This window comes from Dendroctonus ponderosae, unplaced genomic scaffold (genome assembly GCF_020466585.1).
Source record: "Dendroctonus ponderosae isolate FM_Combo_2020 unplaced genomic scaffold, Dpon_F_20191213v2 Dpon_F_20191213_10, whole genome shotgun sequence".
NCBI classification, from domain to species: Eukaryota; Metazoa; Arthropoda; class Insecta; order Coleoptera; family Curculionidae; genus Dendroctonus; species Dendroctonus ponderosae.
Genome location: NW_026017111.1, coordinates 2,907,414 through 2,918,173, shown reverse-complemented (window position 1 = coordinate 2,918,173; position 10,760 = coordinate 2,907,414). Strand labels below are relative to the sequence as shown.

Genomic DNA, 10,760 nt, shown 5'->3' with positions numbered 1-10,760 from the left:
CGGCGCTCTCTTTTTAAAAAATCCCTAACTTTTCAACTAAAGCAAGTAGCATTTCAAAAACTCACCAGTCTTTCGAAGATACTCGATTTTAAAGGTTAGGGCAGTTTCACCCTGCAAAATCACCCTGAATCCTAAGCATTGCCAGATCAGTAAATGTCGGGCCCAAAACGCATTTTTGTCCTCAACTGCGCCTTGCCATTAAAAAAATCACAACTTCTGAACTGATATGATTAACAACTTGAAATTTTTGCCACCTTTGAAGGAACCTTGAGGCTAAAGGTGCTGCGAGTTTGAGAAAAATGGATACAAATTGTGATTTTTGCCAGCTTAATAAACATCGAACTCAAAATGGGACGTTTGATCCAGCGGCGCTCTCTTTTTAAAAAATCCCTAACTTTTCAACTAAAGCAAGTAGCATTTCAAAAACTCACCAGTCTTTCGAAGATACTCGATTTTAAAGGTCAGGGCAGTTTCACCCGGCAAAATCACCCTGAATCCTAAGCTTTGCCAGATCAGTAAATGTCGGGCCCAAAACGGATTTTTGTCCTCAACTGCGCCTTGCCATTAAAAAGTCACACCTTTTAAACTGATATGATTAACACCTTGAAATTTTCTCCACGATTGAAGGAACGTTGAGGCTAAAGGTGCTGCGAGTTTGAGAAAAATGGATACAAATTCTGATTTTTGCCAGCTTAATAAACATCGAACTCAAAATGGGACGTTTGATCCAGCAGCGCTCTCTTTTTTAAAAATCCCTAACTTTCCAACTAAAGCAAGTAGCAATTCAAAAACTCACCAGTATTTCAAAGATACTCGCTTTTAAATATCAGGACAGTTTCACCCTGCAAAATCACCCTGAATCCTAAGCTTTGCCAGATCAGTAAATGTCGGGCCCAAAACGGATTTTTGTCCTCAACTGCGCCTGGCCATTAAAAATTCACACCTTCCAAACTAATGCGAGTTCAACTTTCAAATGTCCACAGTCTTTAAAAGAGACCGGGTTCTACATATGGGAAAAGTTTCAGAAAAATTCCCCGATTTCCCGATTTTTACTAAGCTGGTAAAAGTCAACCAATCAGTCTCAATGTCGATTTAACACAACTGCGCCATAATCTTTCAAAATTCACATCTCCCGTAGAAAAGCAGAATTAAATTTTGAACTTTCACTATCTTTGGAAAACACGTGACCCTACAGATGTGGAGAGTTTCAGAAAAACATCAAAAAATCCCGAATTTGCCAGTTTAGTAAACATCGATCTCAAAATCAGTGTATGAGTTTAGCTGCGCTCCTTTCTATAAAAAATTGCTTGTTTTCTATAAAAAATTGTTTCGCCAAACTAGCAAATAGCTAATGCCCAATTTCCACAATCTTTATACGACACTTGATTCTAAAGATAGCTAAAGTTCCGATGATTTCCACCTAAGAAGCTGCTTAGTGCGCGGCTCTGAGGGCGAAACATATTAAAACACATTTAACTCGAGTTGTTATTGTAACACGAATTCCTATTGCTATTAGCTACATCAGCACTTTGCTCTGTTTAGTTAATTTCAAGTAGACGGCGATAAAGGCTGGCAACAGACTCTCCAGAGTTCTGGATTAACATTCCCGGAACGTGCGAGCTCAATGAAACTCTTTGCGGAACTTCAATTTTTATCAAGTGTCGATTCACATGATCAATATGTGAGCTGAGTATTAACCGTATTCGTGAGCCTCGCTCTGGCTCTAAGCCAAAGATTAAGTGGATATGTACAAGACGAAGATCGTTGTTCGATTAAATAAACCACGCTTTTCTCCTCCTGGAACAAAGGACGTCGTCATCAACAATTCGCAACTATCAGTTACACGAGAATCCATTAATTAACCGGTTTTTCCCTTTGCCATTGCCTAGAATGTAAGTAGACTTTATAAAGAAGAGGAGTCTAGGGGTATTAGCAATGATAGATTCGCAAAGAAATTGCAGCAGAAGTTCAAATAACTTCCTAAATGAAACGAATTGAAAGCATTCCCCAACTCTCACCCTGGATAAGCAGCGAATAAATTTGCTTGATTAAGTTTTTTCTTGTTTTTTTCAGCTCCCCAGAACCACGTAATCGAACTGGACTTTCGGGACGAGTTCGAGATCGAAAATTCCCAAGAGTGCAAGAATGACTACTTGGAGGTGCGTGATGGCCAGTACGGATTCAACCAGGTGCTGTTGCACTTTTGTGGCATCAACAAGTTTCCACCGAAAGTTCGATCTTCGAACCGGCATCTCTGGGTTTATTTCAAATCCGACGAGAACATTGAAGGAAAGGGATTTCGGGCGGTGTTCGATTTTGTGCCTCGCATCAATAAATGTAAGTGAACAAAGAGCGTTGTTGCTGCACGATTTCTACCTCGACCTCCCAATCAATTCATTAGAATTGAACAGGGTTTTGAAGTTTTTAACCGATTTATGTCAATAAATTGCTTCGGGCTCGCTAAACTCTCTTTTGTTGAACGACCTGCCAAAGCGACAAAGCCCAGTTGGAAAAAAACAGCCATTTGCTAACTGCCAACTGGAAAAACTGATCCAACTCCACAGGAATTTTGCGAGAAAATTGCCAAAAAAAGTGTGTAAAAAATCAAATCGAGTCTTGCTCAATGTTGGAGTTGGACGAAATTTTAAGCGCTGAAGGTGCCAATTTCGAACGCAGCAGTACAAGGCGATCAAGCCGCGTTCATAGACTCATATGGGTGCGAGCGAGAAAACCGACGGGAGCTACGCTCTTAAATGACAAAGCCAGTTGTGGTTCAAATCAACACTTATTGACAACGCAATACTAATCAGCCTTTTTAACGAGAGGAGAAAGTTGCAGGCCCCAAAATGAGCTTAACAACCGCAAATGTTGTTGAAAGTTTTTCGTTACTTAATTTGCAAGTCTATAATTTTGAATCTGTTGTTTGGCGCTTAATTTCATGATCAAAGTTAGTTTAACATTTATGAAACGGCACGAAAATGTCAAGTTTTAAAGTGTTTTTCTGGTCCCCTGGAAAATTGGGCGCTTACAGCTCGAGGTTCGTTTCCGTGGAATTATCTGGAAGTACTAATAAAGATTTATGATTAGTGAAAGGCGGACAGTAAATTTCCGAAGAAAATAGTTCAACACGTTAGACAAACAGCGTAAAAGTACTTTCTGTCCGGGATTTTATGGGATAATCATTTCGAAGCGACATGTAGCCGAAGCCTTCGAAGATTTACACTTTAGGATTATGATCGTAAATAAATACCCATTAAGAAATAGAGACGACAGAGCGAAGAATAAAGAAGCGATAGCCAAGAAAACAGCAGTTTTTCAGGGTTGACTTACATACGTACCTCTCGACGGCTTTTTGCATGGAAAAATTGCCAAGCGAGTACAACGGCAGATGCCGTACACATAAACCATCCGATATTTATGAGACTGAAATCCCCATATTCTATTTCCTCGACACAGCATAAATTCCGGGTGGAATCTTGTTGGGTACCAACATTAAACCGAGCTCAAGGGACCAGTTAAATGGCTCAGCTACTTGCAATTACCAAAGCGAACTGCTCAATTTATGTTCGAACGGCGATTAGAGATTTAGTACTTGACTAGTTGAAATTTTCATTGGAATCCATTGAATTTTGTTTGCTGTTGGTTTTTCGCATTGATTATTTGACATTGACTTTATTGCTGAGTCAAAAAACCTTCATTTGTCTCCCAAAGCCGCGCTGAACGCTTTATCAACTTTTCCTAACTCAATTTCAATGTTTTTCAGCAAAGATTATGCGTATTTTCCGCATATTAGCCGGGCCTCCAGTGCCCATAAAACGAAACTATTAAATTCCTGGAAAACCTTTTCATTCGTGGGCAAGAATAACAGCATCTTTTCGCAGGGTCCGGCATCAAAAATTAATCGAATCGCTTTGTTCCATTCCAAAAGGTCGAAGCTCTTTTGGTTGGTATCTGGTTTGCATTTTGCCGCTCAAATTCTGTTAAATATAAATCGATTCGCAAACGCCACACGGGAATTGGTTTTTATGTAAAACCGAAACATTTCGAGCCAGATCTGAAAATCCCGGTCAAAGAACCGGATATCGGTCGATTTCCATTTTTTCCAATGCGCTTTCCTTTTTTTGCTTTGAAGTTCGCATTAATGCTTAATTCGCGTCTTCTTAGCGGATTTTGTCAACGTACGGGAAAGGTAAAAATGACATGGAAAATGTTCATTTGGACAGCGAAAAGTCTATTTTTTAACCCCATTGCAAGTTCCTAGTCGATCGATTGCCAAACTGGAAAAATTGAACCAACTTCACAGGAATTTTGCGAGTAAATTGCCAAAAAAAGTGTGCAAAAATCAAATTGAGTCTTGCTCTATGTTGGAGTTGGAAGACATTTTCAGCGCTGAAGGTGCCAATTTCGAACGCAGCAGTACAAGGCGATCAAGCCGCGTCCATAGACTCATATGGGTGCGAGCGAGAAAACCGACGAAAGCTACGCTCTTAAATGACAAAGCCAGTTGTGGTTCAAATTAACACTTTTTGACAACGGAATACTAATCAGACTTTTTACCGAGTTGGAGGCTCAAAAATAAGGTAAACAACCACAAATTTTGTTGAAAGTGATCCGTTACTTAATTTGCAAGTTTATCATTTTGAATAAGTTAATTTGTTGTTTGGTGCGTTCTCTCAATCAGGCAATGCACATTTTACTCGCTTCCAGAAACTGCCAGAAAAATGTCTTTGAATGCAGTTTCTGATCGACGTTAGCTTCAACCGTTTCACCATTCCAAACAGTAAAAGTTCTTCCGTTCTTTAGTTTGGCAGACCATTGTTTAAGAAACGCTAACTTTCTCCGCTTTTTGCATTAAAGGAACCACTGGATGTGGTGCTTGGACTTACACTGTCATCTTTTCTGCAATCGCTCGTTTCAAAAAACTAACTGTTCCAGTGAAGAGCAAAATAGAAATCCTCGAATAAGATCGCTTTAATTCCATTTTCCATTTCAGTTAGCAACGAAATACGTAAGACTGGGAAAAAAAGATTGAGAATTATAATCGTTTGAAATGGCATTATAAGCACGAAACAGCCAGAAATTGCGTAGTTTCTAATTAAACTGTAAAAATGTGCTAAAGGCAGGGCAAACTGTTGGATCTTGCGTAATTTCATTTGTTAGGAAAATAATAAATAGCTCTCGTAGCACTTAGAAGCCAGTTGAGCCTTTGTGGCAATTCACAACACTCAAAAGGCTGCTTTTGATATTATTTGGCATTCAAGGCAAAGAATGGCATCTAAAGTTTTCGAGGGTAACGCCGGTTCAACAAGTTAAAAAAAAATTAAAAACTGAAATTTTTTACAGTTTTTCTAAGGCATGTTGTAGTTTGGGAATTATTTTCTCAGACACTGGCAAACTTGGAAGGTTGCTTTTGTGCCTCGTTTGTATATCTATATCTATAAGTGGAAAACCCTTCGATTCTGAGTGATCTTCAAGGAATTTTTTGAATTTGTTTGCATTTGTCTTGTTAAAAGTGAAACAGTTTCAATTTTGAGCCATCATCAGTCTATGTTCAAGATTTTTTTTGAATTTGCATTATTTTGTCGCTTATTTTCCTAGTAACCCGTGAAGTAACGAAATCGCTTTTGGATGCGTTTTGCATGAAAAATTGCGGTGTTTGTGCGTTGAAAGTTTCGATTGCAAGGAATTGTCAGGAAATTTGTCAGAATTTTTTAAATGAGCGTTTGATTTTTGAAGTTGTTTTCGTTGGCCCAAATTACGCAACTAATACTTCAACACCTGAAAGCTCTCAAGAATCAGCTTTGTGCAGTTTTCCTGAGGCAAAATGCGTTCTATAAGCGGAAAGCGTTTCGATTTTGACTCATCCTCAGGAAAATTTCGGGAATTTTTCGAGTCGTTGGCATTTCGCGCTCGTTTATGCTGACTGGAGTTATTTCCTCAGAAGCCAGTTGAGTTGAAGATTGATTTTTACATGATTTTTTAGGGCGAGTGCTGAAACTTTCAATTGCGAGTTATCAACAGGTTTTATTCAAGTAATTTTCAAATTTGCGATCGAGTTTTGCTAATTTAGCTGCTTATGCAGGCAGATTTGTATTTGTTTTTTGAAAAACCAGTCGCACTGCAGATTTATTTTTAGAAGTTTTTTTTAGAGAAAAGTCCGTTCTATTCGCGTCAAAAGTTCCGGTTTTCACTCATCATCAATTTTCAAGATTTTTTGTAATTTTCCATGTCAGAAAGTGGCAGACTTAACAAACTTTCTTCTTGTAAACAGCGCAAATAGTTCATAATTATACTTGTAATAACATTTAGACTGTTTGCTCGGTACACTTGAAAACACATAAAATAAAAGTATGTGAACTTTGCCTCGGCGCAGTGTTTGTTAAGAGTGCAATTTAAGCCGTGTGTTCCTTTTTAATTCGTGAATTATGCAATGAACAGTTGCGATGTGGAAAATTGCAATTTTTCCACCATTGCAAATTACCGTTAAAAATGCATTGTAATTTATCAAACAAGTGCTTATGAGTTTATGAACACAAACTGGCAAAGAAAATGGCACAATCTAATGTTTCTACTCATGCAAATCAACACAAAACAACCATCAGTTGCTTCTTGGCCTCAAATTGCTGCACAATAAAACGTTCAAAATACCGCTAGATGCATTTTCATGTTGTCTGTCCTGATGTTGTTTCCTGAATTGTTCCAATTTCTTGGCATTTTGCTGAACTCCTGCGTTCTCTAACTTCCCTACTACTTTTCTAACTGATTCTATTGGGCCTCTGCTGGTCCGGCTTTGTTTTTGTGTTCTTCTTCCATTCAGCAGATCCAGGATTTTCTTACTCGCCCATTCCAGCGTCTGTGGAGTTTCTACATGAAATTCCATGTCCACGTTTTGCATCTTTGTCACTTTCGCTTTTAAACCATTACATGCATCTTCGCCCTCCTTTCTCAATATCATGTTTGCATTCGCTTCTGTTCCGTTTTCCAGCTGGTTTCAATCGTCCTCCAGCCTTAAAGCTGGATTTTTGCAACAAAACACGGAAATAAAAACGTAGCAGCTTGGAAAAACCCAATCGTTTCCTTTCAGGCTCGATGCGAGATCGGATTTCCCAATATAGTTAGTTACCCGGTAATCGGGTTACCTTGAAGCGACATGATCGCTATGTTTTATTACCTGCAAGCTTGGAAGGCTTTGAAAATGCATTCGCTTTCTTTCAGCCAGCAATCCGGAAATTAAGGAATGCAAAAAGGAAATAAGCAATCAGGAGGAGGGCCGATTTTCCCGAGACGACGTCCCAGCAAACATAATTGAGTTCGACAGGCTGTTCGATATGCCTGTCGACTGTATGTGGGTCATCACGGTGAGGGTCAACTGGAGGGTAAGTCTAAATAATTCATTTTTTATTTCGAAACATACATAGTTAAATGGAACAAACATCGAGCAAAATCACAGCAAAAGTGTTGCTTAATTATGAAGAACAGTGCTTAGCTTTGTGGACAAAACCAAAGGCAATTATCAATAATATCAATAAACAAAAAAGGACTAAATTAAGCAGTAGTAGTTGCTGGGTTAGCTTGGGCATTTATCTTTGCGTTTGCCTGCGCCGTTCCTCAAATCGGAATCATCTATTAAGATCCAGGCCGAGCACAAAACTGTAAATTAATATATCTGGCTTCAGTATCATATCGAATCTAATTGGAAATATGCACAAAAATGTCCAACTTTGCGCGGTCAAAGCTGGAAATTTTAGCTGTGAAGGTATCAGTTTGGAACGTAGCGGCGCACAGGCGATCGGCCGCCGCCCATACAGTCCATGGGTGCGAGCGAGAGATCCGAGCCGCGCTACGTTCTGGAATGAGATTCGGTTTTAATTATTCAAAATCGTATCTTCAGATACTTTGGGGTGTTTTTCCTGATTTTCAGGTCAATAGGAAACACCAAAAACCCGAAAAACACCCAAATGTCTTCGCGAGTTTTAACATTTTTCGTGCATTTTGTTTTAATTCTGAATATTCCTAATTGCTTATTTAAAACTGCAAATGAAATTGGCTCACCTAGAATCACTAGAAGAATCAAACAGAATAGAATAAACCCCACTACAACATTTTCTTTGCTCTTCTCTTCTTGTAACTGACCGGCAGGTTGCACGGCATGAAATTCTTCATACATCCAAGTATCTTAAATATTTCTTTGGGTTTCAATTTCAATCGCTCAAAAATCCCTTGAGGAATTTCACTTTTGCGTCACAAGTATGTCAGCCTGAAGCCTGCATTATGTACGGAATGAAGGGAAAGTCGCCTCAAAGGATTTTGTAAATTTGATGAAGATTACAAGAAAACTTTATAAAAATTTACAGTTTCTTGCCCAAGATTGAAAGTTTTGGATCAGCAACAATTTTTGGCAAAATATACTTTTAAATATCGTAATTTTCAAATAGGGAAAAACTGTAAAAGACAATTTGACTTTTCCCTTCCAGATACAACTGCAATTCGAACGATTCGAACTGGATAGTCCGAACGACTGCGAATCCAACTTTGTGGAAGTGTTCTCGAACGATACAACAAACTCGAAAAAACAGTTTTGTGGCTCGATTGCCGACACTATTTTATCGGACACCAATCACAACGTGCTGATTGTGCGATTTTATTCGCAGCATTTCCAGAACAAAACGACTTTTGCTGCCAATTTCACCGCTTTCAGGCCATACGATAAAGGTAAGTACCAATCAAACTAAACTGTTGGAACGTTTCAATCCGCAAATGTTGAATTCACTTTGTGTGTTTCAAATTTAATTTTCAATCTTCGAAGGGAGTTACAGAGAACAAACCAGAGTTTTGCTTAAACGGTGCTTCTTTCACTAGTCGAGTGGAATTTTCGTGCTTCATGTTGAACTTCGCGCTTGTTCGTTCAAGCCGCTTGTTTTTAAGTCTTCTCCCTCATTTTCATTCAATCTGCAAAGGTTGAATATCGGGTTTTTACCGATGGACTACGAAAGGAGAAACTAATGAATGAGAAATAACCGAGTTGCAATGGGCTGAAACAGGATCGCACAGAATGGCAAAGAATAATAGCGCTAAAGTTTCCCATCACAGGCTTTGGAAACTCTAGTATATTATGTGCAGAGGTGATAAATGTTGATGCGATGCGAATACGACATTAGTTAATTATGTTTCAAACGTAAATGGAACTTTGCTGGCAAACACTGAGCCTAATTAGCAAAGTGCAGTCTAATAAAACGATGAAGCAAGACACCTACTTATGCGAAAATGAGAAACTTACTTTAATACCTTTCACTGCATTGCATTCCACTTTGGGTTAATGTTGCCAATAAGTGTTTCTCGCAATCAAAAAAAAAAAAAAACTCGCTGTTTCCCGGTTAGAAAAACACCTTTTCTTGTAAAGTTCGGATGCTTCAGTCGGCATTTCCGCAATTTGCATAACTTGATTTCAACTCCCGCATATTCGTTCTTCAATGCTTAAATTGTTGCGCGATGTAATTTTCCATCAATTATCCCTAATTTTATTTCAGGCGCTTTCCCATTGAAAGCTTATTATTGACGACAAAAATGCTGGCTGCCGCCTATTGAGTACATTTATTTTTTGAGTAAATGCCCGGTAGGGAAACTGTCAACATACTTAAAGCAAACATAAAGTTTCCCTAATCGCTAAAGTTTCAGATGTCGGGGCTAAAAAACATACTTAATGTTCCTCCGCAAAACACTTAGGAACTTTTCCAAGGATACCTTGTATCTAAGATATGATGTAATTGTCTCAGTTTTTCTCAAGAACATCGGGGTTTTTCGCTGAAAACTTTACGATCGGCGTTTCCACTTTGTACGTAATGTAAGTAGAAAGCGAATTTCCTCCAGCAGGAAAACAATCCGTTTTCAATCTTGATAGGGAGTTTAAAGAGGACGAAGGGCGTTTTTTCAGAACTGTTCAATTTGCCTCAACAATCGGTTCGTTGCAGTTGCCGAAGTGACTTGAAGAGAGCAAAGTGATCGTTGAAAAATCATATTGAAACATTCTTCAGTTTTCTTCAACAGCGTTTTCCTTACAGGGGGATTTTTAAGTCTGCAAAAATTGAAGTTCTGTTTTGCGTTGCTTATGTTCTTTTAGTCTACTTTTGAATACCAAAAAGACATAAACTGTGCCTGTAAAGTGAGTTAAAGGCTTCATTGAAATTGTTAAGTTTTCACAAACCGTTTTGTCTTCACAGGTGCTGAAACGCAGCGCGGGATTTTTAAATCTGCAAACATTAAAGTTCTGTTTTCTCTTTAATTATTTCTGTCCTTTAGTCTCTTTTTGAACATTCAAGGTGAGTTATTTTTTGAAATCGTCCAAAAAATCAGCGTGCAACTTGAAACTTAAAACTGTTGAGAGTCGCTCCTGCTTTATCCGTTTCGAGCAAATCTAGATATTCACATTGGATGGAGCTCTTTTGTCTTGGTTCCACATCAGTTCAATTTCCAGCCAAAGCCTCTAATTAGAGCAGTTATAGATCAGAAAGTGACATGAAATTAAATTCTATTTCTAAATTAATTGTCTCTTTGCTCCAGTAGTTGCGACAGGTACCAGATCGCTTTAAGCCCTAATTTGTGGCTTAAATGAAATCGGCTTGATCGACACTTCGAGAAATCTGCTTTATCGAGTGTAGTCAAGTGCAGTTTTCGGATGGGATTGAAAATTCCGCCTCTTGCGTCTTTTCTTGTCTAAGAAATTAGCAAAATTATCGTCAGTCGACACAAACCCAGCACAAGGG

General features: G+C 38.6%; 1 protein-coding gene across 1 annotated transcript in view; it reads left to right on the top strand.

The window, feature by feature from the left end:
- LOC109544151 overlaps window positions 1-10,760 on the top strand; it is an 84,710-nt gene that overhangs the window by 61,208 nt on the left and 12,742 nt on the right. Inside the window, exons 5-7 of the mRNA XM_048662054.1 lie at window positions 2,074-2,337; window positions 7,216-7,376; window positions 8,475-8,712. Coding sequence (XP_048518011.1) covers window positions 7,329-7,376; window positions 8,475-8,712 — 286 coding nt within the window. The 5' untranslated portion in view covers window positions 2,074-2,337; window positions 7,216-7,328. The remainder of the gene's footprint in view (window positions 1-2,073; window positions 2,338-7,215; window positions 7,377-8,474; window positions 8,713-10,760) is intronic.